We start from the raw sequence: 24,755 nt of genomic DNA on the forward strand, positions 1-24,755 counted from the left end.
TGTTTTCCTCCTATTGCCTGCCTTAATACCTGGTGAGTGCATCTACATGTGTGGTTTACCATGGAGTAGACTAAGTAGCTGCACAGTAAAGTGTCACTGTCTACATGTGGAGCGGTATTAGGCCACAGTAAACTAATTAACTCTGCTGTAAGATAGTCTTATGGTGGTGTAATTTACTATGATTAAATGCATGTGTAGATGTTGATCACTGGCTTAAATTGCACCCAGCCAGCCAGGGGCCAGACTTCTGCCTGCTGCCAAGCCACACGACTCTGCACTTCAGGACTCTCGTGCCCTAGCCAGCCCCTCCACTGCCCAATGCTACCACCCAGAACCTGGGGCTGATGCTCTAAGCCCCTTGCCAGCCCAGGCCTGCTCTGCTCTGGCTAAAAGTTGCTGCTGTCCTAGGTGCATGTGTAGATGCTGCGCCTGGGAGTAGTTTACTTTGGATCAAATTGCTCCAGAGCATATTGCATCACATTAATTTCATTTGTAGACACACCGGCTGTTAACTACTCTGACTTTTCTCTTTCGTGCTTTGCATATCCTTTTTTAAGACTTCTGTATTTAAGGAACTGTTTTCTCCTTATGCCACATTGTCTAAATTGTTCTTTGACATTTGACATTTCTTCAGCTTTTCTTCTGTGGGTTACAGCAGGACAAGAATGGTTTACATCACTGACTCCTGGTTATTACTGAGGAGCTCAAGGTTTCATTTTAGGTACAAAGTATAAGTAGGAGGAATATGATGAGCAAAGCTGCCAAATCATTATAATTAAGTAGATATAAATGCCCCTTTCCAAAAAAACTGAGTGTCATTCATTAAAAATAGCGCCGAAAAACAATTACTATAACTCTAACAGTATTCCTGTATTGGACCTAATGTTGGCTCTTGGTCTTTATCGGCAGGAAGCAGTGGTTTCTTTAAAATGTTTTAAATTAAAAAGTTGCAGACTTCATATTTCAGGCAGTCTATCCCTTGAGCAGATGAATTCTTGGCTTTGTAGTGAATATTCTGTTTGGTGATTTTTGTTTAATCACCATACAAATTGGTTTCAGATCTGCTCCAAGACATTTTAATGTCTTTATGAAACTATCTCAGCCTGCTTCCTGAAAAGTTTGGTGTTTGGAGCACAAATAATTTATGGTAGATCTCATTTTGTGCAAAAGCATCAGTTGAAAAATTGATCCCTATTGTTAAGGGATTATGAGGATTGAATAATGTGCTGTACAGAATGTACCTTCCTTCTGCAACAGCGCCTGCAGCTTCAATTAGCAACAAGTAAGCACAGCTGTGGAATTACCAGTAATGAAAAGTCTCTTCTTAAAGGAGTTAGGAAGAAGCCATTTTTTTCTCTCTAATACACATATATGCATGCTTCACTGCCCCCTTCAAAGCATACCTTTCTATTTTAAAATGCCCTGGAACTGTTCTGTCAGCTCTTTAATTCAAGGGTAGTAACAGTCATGAGGTCCCAGCTGTCTGGTTGGGCTTAAATATTACAACCCCAGGGGTTCAGTTCCTTTTAGCATTAAGCTCACTTTGAGTCAATGGGTGTTAGAACAATAATATGTCAGTTTTCAGAGTGATCACATCAGGGGACGAGTCTTTCTATAAATTCTTCAGATTATTTTACTCTAAACTCAAAATAAAGCAATACGTCAGAAAACAGCGTAGTCCTAGTGCAGTCAAAATAACCCAAATATCTGAAGTTGGCAAGATCCCTTTCTTTTGTCACTAGTAATTACTAATGATGTCACTTATGGATTTGCAGTAATATTTTGATGTGTCTGGAAAGTTTTATAAATTATGCTCTCAGTTACAGTTTCCCTGGAGATTCCAATCTATGGCAGGTGTAGCAAGTGCATTTTAGGTTTGTTCTTTCCTTGAAGCCTGGTTGAAGGTAGACAGAAGAGAGAGACTTGTTTTACTAGGAAACACTCAATGCTCTTCACAGGGATGTGGTTCTTTGCCAATAAAGGTAGAAAAATAAGATAGTTATGTTGTTGCAACTGAACATGAATGAACAGAAAACAGCTTTCCCCCAAGCCTGGATTGCTACAGCTATGGAGGTTGAAGACAGTAGTGCACTATATATCCATTTATAGCTAATGCAGGCTTGTTTACACCCTTGGGTCTATAGGCATTTTCATACAGTTTGGTTCTCAGAAACATTGTGCACCTATTGTCATTGGAGCTGAGGGTGTTTAGTGTTCATGAAAGTCAAACCCACAATATGCATCCCCAAATTGGCATCAGTGCCTTCCAGGAGTAACTTGTGTTCTGCTGAAGTTATTGGTGCTGTTGGTTATAGATGACATTTCTCTATATATGGTTTTGAACTAAGATGCTTTTTAGCCTAGCCCCAAAGCCCAGATTCTCACTGCCCTCACAATGGAATTATTTTTGTCTAATTCCAAGGATCCTTATAAGTTTCCATTTGTCAGCTTTCAGTTTTGGTGAACACATACCTATGTGTAGAATACACTCTATAACAGGGAGCTGAAATCATGGTACAGATGAGGGAAGTTGCAGTCTAATGAGAGCCTAGAAGCATGAACCCCCTTGAAAAGTCTTATAGAATGGAGTGATGTTGTAGATATCATCCAAAATGGACTGATGATATAGATATCACATACAAAAATCCTTGCCTCTTAGCAAATGGAACAACACAGATGAGTCTAAGGGCGCTTCTGTTATATCTACGGAAGTCTATAGTGATACACATGTGGAGGTGTAACTACATAGCTGGGCACCTGGAACACATGGGGGCAGCCATGAATTCTGGCTGCTGCTGTGCTACCACCAGGACAGTTGTGCAACTGCAGCAGCAATAATTTTATCCCACTCCCTCCCTCCGCCAGGTCAGCACCAGGGTGATTGTCCCAATCACCCTGCCTTAGTTCTTTTTTAGCCTAGCCTACTCATGCAGCAAAACCACTTCAACTTGAACCCTTTTCCATTCAGGGCTGAAGTTAGGGCAAGTGATCTAATTTGTATCTCTACAGTATTATGCAAACACAATTGTACTGTAGCAGCTGATTGCTTTCCTTAACAGCATCTCCCCCTCCCCTTTTTAAAGCAGCTAAAATGTATGCTTCTCCGTACATTCTCCCACCTATATAGTTGTGCCCATAAAAGATATTGCCTCCCCTCAAAAATCCTGCTTCTTACATATTCCTAGGACCAGTTTAGCTATATCACCACCACTGCCTTAAGCTGTATATCAGAGAGCAAGCTGCCAGAGGATTTTTTTTAAATTGCAAAACGCAATCTTTCCCCATTTCTTATAACCATTTAGTGGGTTTCAATTGATTGACTGCTGCTTACTTTATTATTTCCCATTACACTGATTTTCTTGTCTTGCAGTTAGCATTTAGGTTATGAACACTGTTGTGTGCATAACTCTTGGGCATACTGGACCAAACTGACCCCAATTATAGTGCCTTTGGAATTACTAACTATTTGCATGGGCAAAGGAAAGAACTTGGCTGCTTGCTCTGAACACGGCAAAACATAAAGAGGAGCAGAAGTCCCAGTGGCAGCAATAAATACTATAACTCAGCAGTCTGTGCAGGAAGCCCCATATGGCTGGTTTTCATTGGACTGGTGGACTTTAGGAAATGTCATCTTAATGGATCTTTTTAGCTCAGCTTCAGATGAAAACCCATGGACTCCATGCTGTCTGTGGTGCTTAAATCCATCTGTCAAACATCTCTGTTCCAGCTCACACCAGGAAGCAAATAGAAGAGAGTGACCACTTTCATCTCCTGAGAAGCATAAAGGACCACAGCTGCTGTTAAATGGAAAGATGTGAAGACAAGGACATTGAAGGGAATGGAGAGAGGTAATATTTGTAGTACCCCAACTTTAAAGTACTCTAAAAAGTGAGGGACAAATCATAGTAAAAGGGCTGGAAGGGACCTTATGACGTCATCTAATTCCGTCCCCTGCTCAAGACAGGATCATCCTTGATTAAGCCATCCCAGACAAGTGTCTGTCTTAACCTGCTTTTGAAAATTTCCAGGGATAGAGATTCTACCCCGCTGATGATTACCAGGGCACCTGCATTATAACAGCATCACTAACTTCTTTATTGACCAAAAGGCTTAGAGCAGGGATCAGTAACTTATGGCCTGTGGTCTGGATCTGACCCCCAGAGCCATAGCTTCACAACATACAGCAGTGGGGTGTTCTCTTTGCACCATACCCATCAGGCTCCTGGCAGAGGAGGATGTCTTTCTGTGTCATGATGCAGTTGGGTGCCCAGGCTTCGGCAAAGGGGGAGCTCTCCTTGTGTAGGACCACAGCTTGATCCTTGCTCCTACATACCTCAGTCTTGATCTGAGTCATTCTGGTCCCCTGCTGGAACACATTGCCAACCAACCCGTGGCTTAGAGACACCTAGAGGCTAGGTTTGAGCAAGGCCTGGGTCATAGCTAGACCCAGAAGTGTTTATGCCAGGTTACTGGTATCTGGTAGGGCAATGCCTTGGAAATGGGTCCTTTGTACTGGTTCCAAAATAGGATAGGAGTGGGGCCTAAAAGGACCTGAAGGTGGAGTCATTAGAACACCTCAGTGCTAGCAAACCTACTATACTCCCTTGGGGAGAAGGGGTTCTGATTGTGGGTTGCAGGTTAACTGTGCAATTAGCATCCCTCCCAATTAGTACACTCACATGTGATTGCAGCTGAAAGTGAAGGCCATGGATCTTCTCTCCATTTAGGGGGAGGAGAGCACCCAGTGGAGGAAGAGCCATTGGAACCAAGCCGAGTGTCAGAGGATGGTGGCACAGGTAGGGCTGTGTGAAGCTTTGGCCCCTCATTCGATTCGGCGGTTTGGTGGCAAAATCTCCAAATCGAATCAGAGGACCCTTTAATCTCTCCAAATCAAATCGGAACCCTCCAAATCAATTTGGAGAGATTCGGAAAGATTCAGCAATTCAGACATAGACACAGCTTTAAATGTTTTTTCTACATACCTCTAGGTAGCAGTGGCTCATGAATGCTGCGATGCTGGGGCAGATGGAGCGTCCCACAGAAGCGCAGGGGGCTCCCCAGTGTGCTTGGCAGCAGACCCAAGCACTTCCGGTCCACTTCCAAGTCTGCTGGGGAGCATGTGGTAGGGCCTCCCTGTGTCTCCCCAGTTTAGCAACTGGTGCCTTCTGGGTCTGCGGGGGGCACCCAGGGTCCCCCTGTGGCCGATCGCCGAGCTGGCGGGCGAGAGTGCAGGGGCCCCCTTGGTGCACTCCCCAGTGGACCCGGAAGTGGACCCTGGAAGTACTTTTGGTCCATTTCCGGGTGCGCTGCCGAGCACATGGAGAGCCCCACCCCACACTCCTGTGGGACACTCCATGCAACCCAGCATCGCAGCAATCATGAGCAGTGCCTGCTGCATAAAAGTATGTTGAAAAACTTTTAAAGCTGTGTCTGTGTCTGAATTGCTGATTCTCCGAATCAGTCTCAAATCTTCAGATTCAGATTTGGCTGAATCGAATCGGGGACAGTGTTCTGAATCAACGAATTGAATCACTGTTCCTGATTCGGGCTGAATCCAAATCCAAATCGAATAGGGCCCATTTCTCACACCCCTAGTTAAAGGTACAAATGGGAGGCCCATAACTTCTGTGGCATGTCCTTTTAGGAGGAACATCAAGGAACGTTCTGGAAGCACCTTCTAAGCCATTAAGAAACTATTTTGTCTTTCCATGTAAGGAGCTAACATTGATGATTCCCCTCTTTCATTCCAGGCATTGAGACAGTTGAGTCTTGGTATTTCCTGCCCATACCCAGCCCACAGCTGGGATTAACTATCACATGCAATGGGTTCTGACCCCCACGGAGGAACAGTCAAACCCTCCCAGCCTCTCTAGCAGTGCTGCTTATCTTCAGAGGTATAGCATTTCAGCCATGGACAGACATCCAGCCCTGCTGCACCCCCTAGCTGAAGTACCTCAAAATCTCTAGCCAGAGAGTATGGCAGGGGGAACAGAACAGGCCATCAGTGAAGCTTTGCAGCCCCTGGTCTCCTGGGACTTTTGACTCTGCTCTACCCCAATTTGGGCAGCGTGGGGCCTTGAGCCTCTTGTTTCTGGAAGGGGGCACTTCAGGAAAGTGGAGATAGAGTTCATAAGAGAGCACTCACTGCTATGGTGCTCTGCTTACTCCTCCCCATGTGAGGTGGGGTGGAAAGCAGAACACTGGGGGATGCTAGAGGACCCAGGGGTCCTCTGTTACAGGCTATAGACTGTGTATGTGTAAGAAGTAGCACTTAGGATCATAGGACTATAGGAAAGTAGAGCTGAAAGGTGTAGCCATTACAACCATTAAAGACACAAGCTGAGAATACTGCTCAAAGAATAGCAAGACTGAGGAGAAGGAGAAAGAAGAGCAAGGAGAAAATGCTTTCATGCCTGGTAGCATTCTCACAGAAGACAGCTATAGTGGGCATGCATGGAACATTACCATGGATAGAAGAATTGACTGCTGACCTGGCCAAGAGTGGTATTTTCCAGGCCAGGAATGCTGTGATGTTTCAGGAATGACAGAATACTGAGCCTACCAGTGAGGCAGTTGGCATGGTGGGGCAGATTACACTGATACTAATGCAGAATCTCCATGCAGAGAGAAACACATGGCAATTCTCTTACAGATGCCCTCAGTCAGCAGATGGAGAGCATCTGAGCTCTGCCCTGTTTTGCTGTAGGCCACAAGTCTTCCTTCCACTGGCCCAGAGGCATCATATCCATCACAGACCCAGACCTCCCCATAACCAGTCCCATTGCACATTCCTGCAGAACAAACTTTGAACCCTGGACAGCTTCCCCTACCCATGCCTTCCAGTTACAGACCTTTCTCCTATGCTCAAACCTTCCCCTGCCATCTTCTTGCATATAATCAAAACAGGGAGTGCAGATACCAGCAAACTGAGATCAGTGGTAAGTCTACGAACTGGGGAAGTTTGGGAGCAGGTGAAACGTGGTTGTCCTTGTCATACTGGTGGAAGAAACAAGATTCAGGAAGAGAGTGTGCATGTAATAAATGTGCAGGTACATAGAACTATAGTACTGTTCTGCCACTGGCAGGGAGTATTTTCTTTGAAACAGCAAAGAGGGGCTGGGAGTAGAACATATAAATGCCCCTTTACAAAAAACTGAGTCTCATTCATTAAAAGTAGCGCCAAAGAGCAATTACCATAATTCTAACAATATTCCTGTATCAGACCTAATTTTGGTCTTTATCAGCAAGAAGCAATAGCTTCTTTATAATGTTTTAAAATCAAAAGTTGTAGACTTCGTATTTGAGACAGTCCATCCCTTGAGCAGATTAATTCTTGGCTTTGTAGTAAATATTCTGTTTGGTGATTTTTGTTTAATCACCAAGCAAATTGGTTTCAGGTCTGCTCCAAGACATTTTTATTTCCTTCTTATGAAACCATCTCAGTCTGCCAGCAGAGAGGCATGGAAAGGAGAGAGGAGGTACAGACAGTGTAATATCATAACCAAAGTGCACAGTGTAGTATAATTCCTGTGTCTGTTTTCCCAAATGAGGCTGACAGCAACCCTGGCTCAGTTCCAAGATGTACTCTTTGTTGTATGTGTTCAGTTCTGATGACAGGCATAAACCCTGTGCAATGACCTGTTTCCATTATTTGTACCCAAGAAAAGGAGGATAGAATTGAGGAGAGTTTTGTGCTTTGCTGCCATCCTACCACATGTCTGTCACTTACCTGGTTTCCCACAGATTGGTATCTGTAAAATCAGGATGCTATTTACTTTGCTCACATGGGTGCTCTGAAGTCTTACTGGTTATGCTCTGAAGTCTTACTGGTTATGCTTGACTTCAGACTAATATGGCTAACTATGTCTCTCTGTTTATAGATTGCACCATACCCAGCAGAATGAAATGGACTGACAAAGTGCTTTGTGCTTCTAGATCACTTTTAAGTCACAGACTTCAAAGTGGTGGTTTTAGATTTCTTGTTGCATATTTTCTTCCTACGAACACTCAGTTGTTTTAGCATCAGTAATAGAAATACAGAACAAAATTTTTTAAAAGTCAGAGTCAGGGTAAGCCTTCAAAGTCCATGGTTAGACACCTAAAAGATTAACTTTTTTTTTCAAGATTATTGAACAGCTAACAAATTCTTTGAAGAGAACTGTTTTTTATATATGCATTACATTTCCCTTTGATTCATTTCCTTTGATTCTCTTTCAATTAATGTACATATGTTTGAGAAACAACTTGGTTACTTATAGAAGCATTATGTTTTGCCTGAGTCCCTGCTTGAAAGATGTATTGAGGCGAAGTCAAGTCAAATAAACAAGGTTTACACGTATTTCCAAATATGTGGAGGCCTGGACTAAAAGAACAATGCAAGTATTTTGTTTGTATATTAGAAATTATAAGTAGTATTTTTAAATATACAGATTTAAAAGGCTTTTTGCACAATTGGGCATGAGTTACATATTAATATTAAGAAATATTTATGTACAATTAAAAGTTGCTTGCTGATTGGATAATTTCACTAAAATGGTTTCTGAAGCCTACAGTCTTCTACCTATGGCATGTGCTGGCATCTGATGTCATAACTGAAAGTATCTATGGCAACTTTCCATGGTACAAATAAATTATTTTACATTAGGATGCAACCTCCTTACTCGGCACCTGAGAAGAGGCACAGATGGGCAGTGTAGCTTATCCTGTGATTGTTGCCAATTACAGGCAAAGTCCTACCAGGAAGAAAAAGGTAGATACTGATCACAACTCAAGGAACAAACAATCACCTGGTAAGTGTTCCTAAAATTAAATGTTTTACCTATCAAGTTCAAATGTAATTATTAATGGGCTTTATAACCTTGTCTCTCTCAAGAAGCATCTCAGAAACTATCCATTAAATAAAAAAGAGAAATATGCATCAGAGAATCTTAGAAAAATAGGCTGGAAGGCCCAGGGGATCACCTAGTCCAATGTTTTGTTCAAGGCAAGAGCATCGCTGTCCAACCATTTCAACTAAATGTTTGTCTGACTTGCACTTCAAAACTTTCAGTGATGTACATTCCTCTAGGTAATCTTTTCCAGTGCTGAATCACCCTTATTGCTAACCTATATTTCCCTTGTGCAGAGTCATCATTAGCTAAGTTAGTCTGAAGTCAGGCTAGAGGTACACTTTATAGTCTGGCTGAATAACTGAATAACAGAATAGAGGTGCACCTTATAGACTAACTGAATCAGAAATACATAAGACTTTCACTTCTTGTCCCATCCCATATGGATGCTGAGAACACCCGATTACAGCCCTTTTTTTGTATTTTCATTTTTAACATAAGACTATATAAGTATCTCTTAAAACCTTAGGTCTATAAGTTGCAGGCCAGCAGACTTGTGAAATGATAAGGGTTTTGTATTAATCTGAGCAATAAATGGGTGTGGGAAAGCAATGGAGGATCTACAGCTGTTTGAGGCTCAGCGTAGCATAACTTTCATTTCCATTTTGCCTTTTACTACAGCACCTCATGTTGATAGCAAACCCCCTAAAGTACAGACACACCATCACTTTAAAGTGAGCAGGATTCAGGTACGTAGCCATTTCTGAATTGGTTCAGTTCTCTCCTGTATTAATCTAAGTCTATTCAGCATGGTTTACACAGTGCCAGGCAGGGCCAGCAGGGGGTGAATCAGGCCCCTAGCGGGGGGCGAATCAGGCGACCACCCCAGGCCCTGCGTTTTGGGGGGCCCCCCGGAGCCAGGTGGAGCGACACAGTAACTCTGCGCTGCTGTTGGCTTCATGTCTGGCCACTTGGCATCTGCCCTGCCACCCCCACCGCCAAATACACCACCAACTTCTTTGCGTCCAGGGGCAGGGCCCCGCACCCTGCTCAGGTTATCTCTGGTGCCAGGTATACCAAGTAATACTTTAGACGAGGGAGTTTTGGTTTCCTATAGGCTTGGTGCTTCAAAGATTCAATTAGAAAGGGATTGAAAGGAGTGAGAAGATGAAGATGATGACAGTAGAAGGATTCAGCATGCCCCTTAGTGTCTTTAGAATACATGTATAATTTGGATGAAGGATGGTTAGAAGGAGTGAAGGGAAGGGGGCAGTTGTGCTAAAATGTAGGACAGGACAGTGGCTTTGGATGTGATGGAAGGCACAGCGGAGTTTGGAAGGTGAGAATAACTGGTAATGAAAGAGATATGCATGGGGATGATGGACAGTGGCAAGGGAATATGACAGGAAACTAAGCCAGTAAAATGCCTCTTGAGGAAAGCTCTGAAGCAGGAAATTACAAAATTGGCATCTCTTGCACAGGAAGACCAGAAAAGAATTGCTAGCATTGAAAGAGAAAACAAGAAACTTTTGGAGAAGTTAGCTGAGATATACCGTGGAAAAGGGATAGTGGATTGCTGGAATGAATACCGCCAAAAGAGGTAGGTGGCAGTATTGCTTGTATTACAAACACACCCAGAAGGTTTCCTATTGTGCTGGACACTGAGCAGAGTTATGAGACACACTCCCATTGTGAAGAACCTGACAACAGAACAGTGTTAATTAGTGATCTGTAATTTCCATTCATGGTATTCCCTGAAGTTACACCTTTGTGACACGATACATTTTGAGGCTAAGGTATTTCTGTAGAAAAGACCCTCAGAAAGTTGGGAAAACATCCACATTTCAGCTTAAAAGGGGCCATTTTTGCCAGAGGAAGCTGGAGTCACTACCTAAGTGGAAGCAGCACCTACCAGTGCCAGTCTCCATGGAAATCACTTCTACTGTATCTTGAAAGATTGGCTGGCAAGAAAGAGAATAGGAAAATGAAGTTACTTGCCAGGAACTGATGTTCTTCAAGAGGTATTGTCTATATATACATTCTTGCTGGCAGTTAGGTCTCATGCCCATGCTCTTTAACCAGAGACTTTTTGCCTTAACTGTATTTATAGTGTGTGCTTCAGCCCTGGCTCTCACATTACACCCACACTGAAATTATAAAAGGCAGTGTGCACATTCTGCTCCTCAGTTCCTTCTCAACTGCAGGAGGGAACTTTGTATACTGTATATACTCCTATACTATAAGGAAGTCAGGATGCAAGTGTGATTGGACAATATATCTCAAAGAACTCAGTTACTGGAAAGCAACCTTGTTTTTTCCTTTGAGTAAGTGTCTATGTACACATTTTCACATTTGGGCAGCGGCAGATCCAGAGGGGGTGCAGTTGCATAGTCACACTCCTCCCCTGTTGGACCTTGCTGTGGGAGCAGCATCCAGTATCTGCTGCTGTTAGCCTTACTGTCTACAGCTGCCCCTCTCCAGCTTGGCTGTGTGGAAAGCTAGGTGCAGCTGGGTCCCACTAGATGTTCCTTGCCAGCCCAGAAGTGGGAGAAGGGACAGAGGAACCCCCCCTGCTGCCACGGCCACTGGCCAAGCCTGGCTCTATAGGTTCTCCACAGCCCTGGATGGAGTGGGGCAGAAGATGCCAAGACGATGGTGATGGCGGATGGGTCTCCTTGCATCCAGAAGCATAAGTAGAGAGGGCGAGGGAAGGAATGGGAGGGCAAGGGAAATGTTTCATGTGATCCTGTATGGGTAATCAAGGAACAGCTCCCTACTTAATATAAACGGAGTTTTTATTATAGCAGTTTCTTACAGAGCTGTTACAGGGCCTGCTGTTTTCCACCAGCCTGTCTAACTCTGTTGTTTTTCCTGTTTCCTCCCCCCTCATTTCCTGTTCCTCCTTCAGACTCCTCCTTTCTGCTGCTGCTGGTTTTGCCTCTCAGATCCATACATGTTGTTACATCTTTCCTTTCAACAGTTGAAAACAGATGCCTAACTTATTCCCCTGGTTGGGCCAGAGGTTGCTAGCATATAGCCCACCGTGGAGACCAAGCCTTTACCGCTGGTCTGCTGTGCTCTTTAGGGATCATAGTCATCCAGGTATGCTGGCCGTTGTACGAGCCTCCTGCTTCTTGTTTGTTTGATTTTTCTGGGTGTTACGCCTGCTTCTGTTCTGTCCATGTCTTTGTTTTGTGGGCTGGCCTCTGCTTGTGTATCTCTTTCCTTTGTGGAGTCCATGGTGTCTTTCTCCCCTATTTGGGGCTCACCAATGACTGACCAGTTGTCAAAGTTGTCTTGGTCCTGATCCTGGGATCTTTGCTCAGTTGTATTTCTGCTCTGCCAGCACTCCTCAGCTGCTTCCGGTTACGTCTCAGTCAATGTCCACTATCTGTGACAGCTTCATAGGATCCATCTCCCACTGCACCCTCAATGGTGGCCTTTTGCCGTTCTTTCACATGTGGACTTACTGGTTGTACCCAGACCTTTTCCCCTCTGCACAGTGGTCTCAGGTACCTGGCTCCTTTGTTATACTGTGATAGTTACTGAGACTTGCTTTTTTAGCTGCTTCCATGTACTGTCAGAGCTACTGGGATCACTACCCTGTCTCCACCTGGAATCTTATAGGTCTTTGCTGTAGCATGATTGTTGCAAATAGTCTGAGTTGTTGCCCGCTTTCTTCTGTAATTTGTGTATCCTGTGAGTCTGTGAATCCATCAAATTTGCGCTGAAAGCTTCCTCCTCATCTGTAGTGTCCTGATCCTTCATCACTGTGTGGACTGTGTTCTTTCTATTTGGGTGGCTACGACACTGACCCCTGAAATGATTCTGTCATCCACATTTTTTGCACTCTTTTCCATAGGCTGGGCATTTGTCCTTCTGCCTTTCATGTAGCTTCCCACAGTACATGCACTGAATCATATTGTTGGCATTTGCAGTTGGCCTGTCAGGTTCCTGCTTTCCAGAGTCCTTTAGGTTGAGCCTGTGAACCTGCTCTGTACATGTGGCTGTTGATATCATTTTGATCCTTTGTTTAGACAATTCTACTGCCCTTGCAATTTGGTGACATTTTTCCAGGGTTAGATCTACCTCTCTTAGTAGTCTCCCCTTCAGGGCAGAGTCCCATGTGCCACACACAATCCTATCCCTGATTAGGGAGTCTTTTATGTCTCCAAAGTTACATGAGGATGCCAGAGTTTTCAGTGCTGTGATATAAGCCTCTATTCCTTCCTCTTGGTTTCGGGTGAAAAACTGATCTTTCTCTACAGTCTCATTTTTCCTGGGCTCACAGTATGCATTAAATGCTTCTATTAACTGTTTGAGAGTGTCAGGATTCCTTGGCATCAGTGTTGCACTTACTTCACGGCCTTTCCCCCCTCCACTAGATAGTAAAACAGATTTACCTTCATTTTCTCTTCTTTATCAGCCCTGGTTAACTCTGTTTCATCTCTCTTCCCCTCCTCGTTCTAGATTTAAAGGACCTATAACATTTCTATATGATGTGAGACTTGCCAAAATAGTATAAACAGCAGCACAAGTGAATCTGCTTCAGGGTTTGCCCCATTGAAGGAGAGGCACTTGTGAAACCCAGGGATTTTGGTGATGACATCATGATAGAGAGAGAGAGGAACTCTTGCTCCTGAAAAATGGTGATAATATACCTCAAAGAAAGAAATGAAGGGCAGTTGTTAAAGAAAGAAGATAAGGTATGGACCCTAAGACAAAGAACAGTGGAAGTGGAGGCAGGGGACAGCAAGGGTACCAATCCCAACCTAGGGGTTGAAGCTTTTTCCTTTTACTCCCAACAGAAAATTAGAGAAATAAGAGGTAGTAGTAAAATAAAATAAAGTATGAAATCTTAAAACAATCAAATCAGCAATTAAAATAGAAGCCAAGTGAGGGCTTTGTGTAGAGTGCAGAGCCCAAAACAGACTATTACCTCAGCTCTACCAGGGAATGGAGAGGAATGGAGATCCAGGAAAGGTATGCTACCCTTTATAGCCTTAGTGTGGGGGAAAATTAGTGGCACAGGTGATGCTTCCACTACAAGTACCACTAAGCAAAAAGTCTCTCAGGATCATAAGATACACCCACAATCAATATTAGAACAGGCCTCCAAAGTCATCTAATATCCCCTGCACAAATGCAGGATTCACTTTTCCTAAAAAATCCCAGACAAATGCCTATTCACCTCTTCTTAAAAACTTTCAATGACAAAGATTCAACAATGTCCTCTGAGCAGCCTGTTTCACTGTTTTATTCTTCTGACAGTGAGGTGTCTTCTGATTCTTCTTTGCTGAAGTTTAAATCTATTGCTTCATATTCTGCCCTCTGTGATGAGGGAAGATAGATGTTCTCCCTTTTCCTTATGGCAACCTTTAAAATATTTGAAAACTATTATCTTGCCCTCACATATTTTGCTTTTGCCTAAATTAAACATTCCTAGCTCTCTAAACATTTGCTTATGTGGCTTGCATTTCAACTCCTGTGTCGTCTTTGCTGCTGGCCTCTGAGTCTCCTCTAGTTTCTCTATATCCTTCCTAAAGTGCAGAGCCAAGAACTATCCATAATACTCCAGCTGAAGCCTAACTTAGCAGTGAGAGACTATAAAAACATAAGAAGTGCCATATTAAGCCAGACCGATGATCCATGTAGCCCAGTATCGTATCTCCCACAGCAGAATGAAGCAGATGTTTTATAGGGAGAATATGCCCTCTATGTAATGCAGGGACAGGCAAAGTCCAGTCCGTAGGCCAGATCTGGTTGGCAGCGGACTCCATTTCCCAGCCACCCCTGCACATGACTGGGGCTGGTCTCCATGGAGACCCCAGCTGCAGCTGAGCTGTGAAAGCGCAAGGCTGGAGTTGCTGTGGAGACCAGCCCCAGCTGCACTGGCAGGGCACACGGCAGAGCAGGGCAGGGGCTGCTCCAGAGCCACTGGGATCTTGCGATGGGGGCAGCTTGCTCCAGAGCTAGGGCACAGCTGCGATCTGAAGGAAGAACTTTTTTATGGTAAGGGTGACCAGAATCTGGAATAGACTTCCCAAGAAGGTGGTTCAGTCCCCAACCTTGGAAGTCTTCAAGAGGAGATTGGACAGACACCTTGCTGGGATCACATGATATTAGCAGTATTCCTGCCCAGAGCAGGGGGGTTGGACTCAATGATCTTTCTAGGTCTCTCCCAACCCTTATTTTCTATGATTCTATGATATATGTGCATGGGTATTAGGGCACAGTAAATTAATTAACTCCTCCATAAGATAGTACTATCTTACAGCGGAATAATTTACTATGCTGCAACTCACATGTGAATGGTGACTAGAACAACAACACTTTGAGCTGGGGCATAGCAGCTCTGGGCAGGCAGCAGGCTCAGGGGGTCAGCCACATGGCTCTGCAGTTTTGGCACTCCTGTGCTCCAGCCAGCCCCTCTTCCACCTGACCCCACCATCTGGAGCCTGGGGCTAACCCCACAAGCCTGTTGCCAGCCCAGGGCTACTCCGGCTAGGGTCAAAGTGCTGATATCTCAGGTGCATGTATGGATGCTGTGCCTAGCAGCAGTGTACTCCGGAGCAAACTCTGTTTATCACATTGCATTAATTGCACATGTAGGTGTACCCCCTCTATCTTATATACAATATTCCTATTAATGCAGTTGTGAATTACATTTGCTTTTTGTAATCTCACCACGTTGCTGACTCATGTTGAATAGTCTTGGATCTACAATGACCCTCTGAATGTTTTCAGCAACACGTCTACCTAGCCAGTTATCTTCCATTTGGTTTCTGTGCATTTGTTTTTTCTTTTCTAGGCCTAGCACCATACTAAATTTTGGTCTTTGATGAATTTCATTTTGTTATGTATAACTCAGCTTTTCCAATATATCCACAATTCCTTTGAATTCTACTACTATCTTCCAGTGTTTGCAAGCACTCCTGGTTTTGTATCCTTTACAGACTTAACCAGGAAGCTCTCTATTCTTGCACTCAACTCATCAATAAAAATGTTAAACAGCACTGGACCTCTTTTTTTAAATTCATACATTGATAGTTTCTTTGCTTATAGTTAGCAATGATGTATTCACTTGATAGTAATTCTGTCTAGCCCATATTTCTGCAGGGAATGTCAGGCAGGGTTGAATCAAAAGCTTTACTAAAGTCAAAGTATATCATGCCCACTACATTCCCTTCATTTATTAAACTGGTTATTCTTGAAAGCAGGATATCACTTTGATTTGGCCCGATTTGTTCTTAACAAACCTATGTTCATAGATTCATAGATGTAGGGTTGGAAGGGACCTTGTAGATCATCAAGTCCAACCCCCTGCCCTGGGCAGGAGAGAAAACTGGGCTCAGATGACCTCAGCCAGGTAGACAGCAAGCCTCCTCTTAAGGACCCCCGGGGTAGGAGCCATCACCACTTCCCTTGGAAGTTAGTTCCAGATCCTAGCCGCCCTGACTGTGAAGTGGTGCCTTCGGATGTCTAGTCTAAACCTACTCTCTAACAATTTGTGGCCGTTACCCTGGGGGGCACTAGGGGGAACAGGGTCTCTCCCAAACCTTGTTGGTCCCCCCCAGTGAGTTTATAGATGGCCACCAGGTCCCACCTCAGCCTCTCTTTGTAGGGCCTGCCGTGCTGTCCCCGAATCATGCTGGTGGCCCTCCTCTGGACCCTCTCAATGCTGTCCACATCCCTCCTGAAGTGTGGCACCCAGAACTGAACACAGTACTCCAGCTGCAGCCTGATCAGTGTCGCATAGAGGGGGAGGATCACCTCCTTGGCCCTGCTTGAGATGTATGTGTGGATGTACGACAAGGTACGGTTAACCCTACTGACTGTGACCTTGCATTGTCGGCCCATGTTCATTTTGGAGTCGGTAATGATCTCTTTCTGCCACCGTGCTCTCAAGAAGGGAGTTTCCCAGCTTAAAAGTGTGCTGCTGGTTCCCACTGCCTAAGTGCAGCACCCTGCACTTTTCAGTATTGAAACCCATCCTATTTTTGTTAGCCCACCCCTGTAACCTGTCCAGGTTCTGCTGTAATCTGTCCTTCCCTACTAGCGTGCCCACCTCACCCCAAATCTTGGTATCATCAGCAAATTTAAACAGGCTGCTTTTTACCCCGTCGTCCAAGTCACTAATAACCCAAGGGAGGTGGTGCTGTCCCCTACCCTGGGGGTCTTCAAGAGGAGGTTGGATATGCATCTAGCTGGGGTCATCTAGACCCAGCACTCTTTCCTGCCTACACAGGGGGTCGGACTCGATGATCTATTGAGGTCCCTTCCGACCCTACCATCTATGAATCTATGAATAAAGAAACTGAACAGTGTGGGGGACCGAGCCCTGGGGGACTCCACTGCCCACTTCCTTCCAGGTCGAAAAAGACCCGTCCACCACCACCCTCTGAGTATGACCCTTCAGCCAATTAGCAATCCATCTGACTGCGTAGGCATCAATGCCACAGTCACCTAGATTTTTGATGAGAATGGGGTGGGAGACAGTGTCAAAGGCCTTCCTGAAGTCCAGAAAGACTACATCCTTGATGCTAACCCTAGCTCTGTATCTGCCTTAGCTTTTCTAACAGCCCACCTACAGACCCGAGCGATGTAGGTATACTCCTCTTTGGTGATAGCCCCTCCCTTCCACCAGGTGTATGCCTCCTTTTTGGCAATCAAGCATTCACAAATGTCCTTGGTGAGCCAGGGGGGCTTTTGGGCACTTTCCCCCCCCTTGCTTCTTGTTGGGATTGTCACCCCTTGGGCTCTGAGTATCATCTCCTTAAGGAATGACCACTCATCTTGGGCACTGAGTTCCCCTACTCTCAAGGACTCCAGCGCCTCTCCCACTAATCTCAACTCATTGAAGTTGGCCCTCTTAAAGTCTAGGGCTGCTGCCTTGCTGCAGGCCCTTGGGACCCTGCGCTGGATGGTGAATTCCAGCAAGCAATGATCGCTATCTCCCAGGTGGTCGAGGACCTGGAGCCCTCTTACCAGGTTGTTGTGCGGGCTGGGCCCCGATCCCGCCCTCGTCGCCATGTGCAGCGGTGATTCCGATCCCATTCTGGCCGCCATGGGCGAGCCGGGGGCGAACCGGGGTTGTACCGGACCCGTCTTCATTGCACACGGGCTGTGGCCAGCAGCCCGGGCACGCAGGGCTGGAGAGCACCGCGGGGCGGTTTAGCACACGCGAGTTAGAATTAGTTACAGAGGCGTAATGGTTGATTGAAAAGATTGTTTACTTACACCCAAAGATGATATTGGTGTAGGCTGGACAGGTTTCCAGGCACAGCTCCCGCTTGAATCCTCGTTGGAGGACTCTGACAAATCGATTGCTCCCACGGAGTTTGCTAGGCTCCGCGGGTCCGGTTAAGTTGGGTTTGAAAAGTTTCCCCGGAGTTACTTAGGCTCCGCGGGTCCGAAGTTACAGGAAAGGGATACGTCTAGGATTGCGCTCGGCGACGGGGAGAGGCGAGAAGCGAAAGCTCTGTAGACTCGGTTCTATTGCCTCTTTTGCCTGCTTAGGGGAGGCGCGTCGGGTCCACGAGGGTCCGCAACGCTTGGAGATCTTCACACAGAATCTCTCTCATCCTCCCTCCTCCGACTTGGGCGGAAACTACCCAAGCCTTTTGTACGGCTAGTAAGCCAATCGCTAGCCGCCACGTGTGCCTATATTAGGAATGGGCCAATAATATGGCGCGAATCCTAATACAAATGGCGGGAACTTCTTTACAGCGTGCATCACTACGATGCAAAAGAGATGCACACTGCAAAGAAGCTGTAATCTGGCAGGAAATCTCCCGTTGCACCAGAGTTCTGTCCCGCAGCAGAGAACTCTACTGTGCAAAGAAAGCGACAAATTGGCGGGAAATAATTTAGCGGTGCCGAAGCACACACACAAACAAAAAATCACAACTTTGGGTTGTGACAGTTGTCGCCTGTGGCCAGGACCAAGTCCAGCCTACCATTCCCCCTGGTAGGACTGTGCACCTCCTGGGTTAAGTGGAGGTCCTGTATCTCGGCCAGAAACCTCCGTGAGCGGTCCAACCTGACTGACTGCTCCTCCCAGCAGATGTCCGGGTAATTTAGATCACCCATGACAACTACATCCCTTGCCTTAAGTGCCTCCAGAAGCTGACCCAAGAATTCGCAGTCCAGCTCTTCCCCTTGGTTGGGAGGTCTGTAGTAGACCCCCACCATTAAGTCCCTTTCCCCACGACCCCCTGTATCCTGACATTGACTAGTAGTGATCCTCCAGGTGTTTATAAATTGCTTGTTTTATTATTTTCTCTAATAACTTTATAGGCACTGAGGTCAGGCTCACAGGTCTATAATTACCCATGTACTCCTCTTTCCCCTTCTTAAAGATGGGTACTGTGTTAACCCTTCTCCAGTTCTGTGGGACTGTGCCTATCATCCTTGACTTCACAAATATTATTGCTAATGGCTTCCAAATTTCTTTAGCCAGTTCCCTCAACACTAAGATGAATTTCATCAATTCCTGCTAACTTAATTTGAATTTGTCAAAAGATTTGTTGTGCTCTTTTTAATGATCCATATCCCTTACTTTGTCTATATTAGTTTTGTTAGCTGTGTTTAGAAGCTCATTTTTATGAAGACTGAGGCAAAGTAGTAATTGAGCAGCTCTGCCTCCTTTGCATATTCTGTTAATAGATCACCTGAAGATGAAAAGGTAATCTATTAACAGAAGATAGTTCCAGGACTCACCCTCCATGATCTCTCCATGGACTTATATACCATTTGCTTTGTTTGCATGCTGTCCAGCTCCCAACCTATGTAGCATTATCCCCCTTCCTTGATGGATATAGGGGATATCCTCCTTATTTCACTCTCTCTCTAGAAGGATTCTACAGGGCTCTGTTTTTTGCCCTCTCTTCTCTGGTCCTCAGGGCAATCTCCAGCTCCTGCCCCTGTGCAGACAACTCAAAAACCTATCTCACTCTGATATTCATTCACCAAAAACTGTCCTCTAGGCTTTGATTATATCCTTGCTGCCAACATTTCCCACTCTGTTCTCTTCAGAGTATATGCACTAAGATAATTTTTCTGGGCCATTGCTCAGGCTGTGTAAGGCACCCTTCTTTGTTGGCATCTACCAACAACTCTTATTTCACCTGCTCTCCTTCACCTCCCAGGCCCCTGTAACTCTGTCCTTTCCTATTTATATGATTATACCTTACATTAGCTTTCACCCACTCTCTTCCGCCATCCCTAAAGTACTGTTCAGCCATATCTCCCATAAATACCTTGGAGCTTTTTTTCTCAGCTGACCTTCCCAGCCTGGCTTTTCATCATACAACTGCTGTCCCCACATCCACACTGCTCTGTACAGTGCAGTCTGATGCAAGGTCAACTCAGACCTCTGTGTTAGATAAAATTGAAGCTTAAACGTACTGGAAATATTCTACCCATGTGGTGCCCCTGGCTTTGCTGAGTAACTCCTTAACTTAATTATCATCTTCCCTCCGCAGCTTCTGAATGCCTTCTTGCAGCATGTATGATATGGTAGTATAGATGGGCACCTATACACATGTAGTGAGGCTGCTCTGACACGCTGTAATTATAGTGCATCCGAGCAGACTCAGTTAATCAAGTTTGCTGGAGCGTGGTAATTTCCACACTACAGCAGACTCCAGCATCTCATGTATTAGCGTCCCCACACTGAAAAATGGCAGGGGCCATTAAAGTACCTCCACTGCCATTTTCCAGTGTGGGGATGCTCTGGGCACTTAAATTAGAGCAGCTCTTGGACCCGCTCTAATTAAAGTGCCCCCACCCCACTCCTGGAGCATGTGTATAAATGCCTGATGATAGTCCACTGTCAGCTACTTTAGGCAGGGATCTATATTTTTGCTGGGAGGCTTTTTGCTGCAGAAATCAGCATGGATTTTACCAAAATATACCAGTTTATAACTAATGTTTCAGACAGGTTCTGGCATTAATCCAAGGGTGGGCAAAATATAGCCCATGGGCCAGATCTGGTTAGCCAACTGATTGGATTCAGCCTGTAGGTGGGCATCCATCATTTGATTGGAATCAGCCCACGGCTACCCCCATGGCACTCTGCATGGAGCTGAGCTAAGCTGAGCCTCACCTGCTACTGTCCGCGCCCACTGGCCCTGGATTTAGTCAGTGTGCACAGCTTCCCAGCAGGGCTGTTATTGGTTCAGCTGTAGCCCACTGGGCACTGCTCAGCTCCCTGCACCTCCAGCAACTTCTCTTCCTTCTGCCCCTGCTGCACTTCTCCAGGAAAGGGGGCAGAGCTACAGCTGGGTGGCTCCTGTCCCAGTGCATCGGGCTCTAGTTCCAGCTCCCAGCCACCTTCCACCCACTCTGCTCACCTGGAGCAGTGGGCAGAGCTCAGCCCCATGCGAAGAACTGTGAGGGCAGCTGCAGATTAGGAAGGTGGGGGCTGTGGATCACACCTGCACTGCCTGGGTGAGCTTGGCTGCACATGCCCCTGCACTGCATGCCCGGCTGGTTCCCGGGACCTAGCACGTAAGCAGCACCCCCAAACACACATATGCACCCCTTCCTTACACACATACCCAACTACCCACACACCCCACCTCCCCACACTCCCTCCCACACCCGCCCCCCACATGCTTCCCAAAATATACGAGTAAGACTTTATTTTGAGCTACTATGCAATCGCCTTCATATTCGCCACTCAAAAAAACATAAATCAGGATTAAAATTATTTTTGAAATAAAATTAAAATATGTTATAGTAGATGTTTGATTTTTAGTATCTGACTTGTGTTTTATATAATTTGTTAAAATGATATCTTCTGAAAGACTTTAAATGGGCACCCTTGACAGCTCACCAAAACTCATTAAGTGGCCCTCCAGTCAAAATAATTGCCCACCCCTGCATTAATCCTGTATTAGTTGTAGACTAGAGCCTGTCATCTGTTAATAAATTCAGGAAAATGCAATGGTTGTGCATCTTATCAGATGATAATTAAAATTATTTTGACTGAACATACACTACCTATTACCATTGTTTCATGCCTCATTAGTGTCAACCAAGTTTTTATTTGTGTTTGCAGCTCAAATAGAGAGAAACAGAACAGGGAAATAGTGAAGATCACTTTGGAAAACCAGAGAATTCTGAAGAAACTTGGTAACCTCGAAGCTACTTATGATCATAGGAAGTATGAGATTGATTGGCAGGTATGTGCAATGGTTTTACTCTTGAAAAAGCTTTTTTTCTTTTTGTGCTTAAACCAAACGAAATGTGGGAGAAGAGTCAGCTGATCTTAGTTTCCCAAACCAAAAGAAATAGGATCAACTGCTAGTTGCACAGTGAAGTACAAAGGAAGCTTGGCTAATGGGAAATTTGGGATAGTTCTCTAGATTAATTTCTTGACAGAGTTATTAAATGAAAAGATCTCCCTGACCATCATGTTGATGGGCTACTACATAAAATGGTGGAATCTAAGTAAATGCCTATCTGAATGAGTGAAGAAGTTTTATATATTTTATTCCAACCATCTCAATGAAAAAGACACATCTTACTAAAAAGAAAAGACTAATGGCTGATAATTCAGATAATTCTGACTAGAGTGAGTGAGTCAAGGGACGAGACTAAGCCCATTAATAACTCACCAGTGCACTGATTGAATATAAGTACTGAAAGAAGAGGATGTATACGTGCAAGAAAAAAAGATCAAAACTAGATGTGTACTTGTCTTGATTCCATTAATAACAGTCACTTTAATGGTTAATCCTTTATACTGACAAACCCATGTGCTTTATTCTTTTTGTGGCAGAACTCAAGGTGCTATATACGGAACACTTCTCGGTATCTTATCTCCTCTCGGAATGGCTAGGTAGGCAGTTTCGTTGCTGATTTTTTTCACAATATAAAATGGGATGCAGCTATCATATTCCTTAACTGTGGATAATATTCATACACCATACCTCAGAGAATGATCAACATGAATAACTTAAAAAACTCAGGATTTCAGAGTGGTGTGGTAGTTTGCATTTAAATGTGGCATCTGCTGAAACAACAGCAGGCTCTGGGCTGTTGCAGGCAGGGGCGGGTGCTGACCAGCTCAGGGGGACATGTGCGGGGGGCTCTCATGCACAACCCACCATACCCTTAAACCCTCCCTCACAAATCCCACAACCACATCCTCCCCCACACACAATCAGAGACCCCATAAACACTGCACCCACCCACAGCCTCCCTCATATCCCCCCGCAATCCCCCCACACACACACGTGTTCTTCTGGGGGTAGTCCCACTCACTGCTACATGCACACACCCACTACACACAAACACCTCCAGCCACCCTCCCCCTCCACACACCCCATGGCCCCCACAAACCCCATACCCACACACCCACACATCCCCACACATCCCCACAAACCCCCCATACCCACCCACATCCACACATACAACTATACCCTCCCCCATACCCTCATACACAGATATCCACACATACACACCCACAGTACACCACAAACCCCATACCCATTTACCCATACCCTCCCCCACAAACCCTATATCCATCCACCCATACCCCCCCTGCAATATGACAAAGATTCCAAGATGGCAACCCCCCCTCCCCTCCCAAAAGGAGTACTTCCAGGGGCAAAGGGAGGGACTTCCAGTGGTAAAAGTCAGGGGTTGGGGGGAGGGACTTTTGATCTCAAGATGATGACTAGGAGGCAGGGTACTTGTCAAGGGGCAGGGCCACAAGACTCTCAACACCTCACCAAAACTCATTAAGTGGCCCTCCAGCAGCAATAATTGCCCGCCCCTGATCTGGATCCTTTCTCCTCTCGACTTGATGCTCCAACAGGACCAACTAATCACTGGCCTGATAATGCATTCTCTCTAGTTGGAATTGGTTTGAAATGCCATCCAAATCCAAGGAATTGCCACCAACACTAGAGTTAACTTTAGAGTTGACTCTAGGGATTGCCCTAGAGCCATCCTCTACCCACTAGCTGCCAACACCAGACAATTGAGTTTCTCTGCAGAGCTAGCCCCTTACTTGATAATTGACAGGAATGGTAAGAAACAATATGCAAGGTGTAAGAAGTATGCCATTATCTTTTTTTATTCTGTTTTTATTAGTTTTAATTACAACACAAAAATCAATTATACATATATATTAATTACATATATATGAATCTGAAATACATGCGTCTGTTACAAATAATAAACAATTAATGGAAAAGAAAAATAAAAGAAAGGAGGGATAACGCACTGATAGAAGATAAATGAATAAGTGTGCAAGGAATAATTAATTAATTAATTAATTAATTGATTTGATTTATATGTCCCCCCCTTCCCAAGCAAGCCTCAGGATAGCTTGCAATAAGCAAACGGAATAACGTATAAAACAGGAGAATACAAGAGAACAAAACAACTTAAAAAGGAACTAAACTATCATTATAAAACAGAGACCCCCTAAATCAGGGGCAGGCAATTATTTTGGGTGTAGGACCGCTTACTGAGTTTTGGCAAGCCATCAAGGGCCACATGACAGGCAGCCAGGGGCAGATTAATATTAATTTTCTAAATTCTTTAGGGGCCCTGCAGGCCAGATAGAATGGCCTGGTGAGCTGCATTTAGCCCGCAGGCTGCATTTTGCCTGCCCCTGCCCTAAATAATAGCTTAGCTTTGTTTGCTAAGTGTCTGCCCAAATAGGAAAATTTTATAGCCCTTCTAGCAGGCCTCAAAGGGAGGGAGTTTGAGGAGTGTCAGCTGAGAGCAACTTTTCATGCATTTTCACTGAGTAGGCTTGGCGTACTGACTTAACTGACTTCAGGGATTGTGATGGGGCATACAAGAGAAGACAGTCACTTATGTATGTTAGGCCCTGGCCATTTAGAGCCATATAGGTTGAAACCAGGACCTAGAATTGCACTCAGAAAGTCAGTGTAGCCTTTG

At 45.0% G+C, this 24,755-nt stretch overlaps 1 protein-coding gene across 1 annotated transcript in view; it reads left to right on the forward strand.

Moving 5' to 3' along the window:
- Nucleotides 1–2,592: 2,592 nt before the first annotated feature.
- CFAP97D1 (CFAP97 domain containing 1) overlaps nucleotides 2,593–24,755 on the forward strand; it is a 29,060-nt gene continuing 6,897 nt past the window's right edge. The window contains exons 1-6 of the mRNA XM_006268597.3: nucleotides 2,593–3,848; nucleotides 8,645–8,789; nucleotides 9,510–9,577; nucleotides 10,310–10,428; nucleotides 21,895–22,018; nucleotides 22,618–22,677. Coding sequence (XP_006268659.1) covers nucleotides 8,684–8,789; nucleotides 9,510–9,577; nucleotides 10,310–10,428; nucleotides 21,895–22,018; nucleotides 22,618–22,677 — 477 coding nt within the window. The 5' untranslated portion in view covers nucleotides 2,593–3,848; nucleotides 8,645–8,683. The remainder of the gene's footprint in view (nucleotides 3,849–8,644; nucleotides 8,790–9,509; nucleotides 9,578–10,309; nucleotides 10,429–21,894; nucleotides 22,019–22,617; nucleotides 22,678–24,755) is intronic.

This window comes from Alligator mississippiensis, chromosome 4, assembly GCF_030867095.1.
Source record: "Alligator mississippiensis isolate rAllMis1 chromosome 4, rAllMis1, whole genome shotgun sequence".
Taxonomy (NCBI): domain Eukaryota; kingdom Metazoa; phylum Chordata; order Crocodylia; family Alligatoridae; genus Alligator; species Alligator mississippiensis.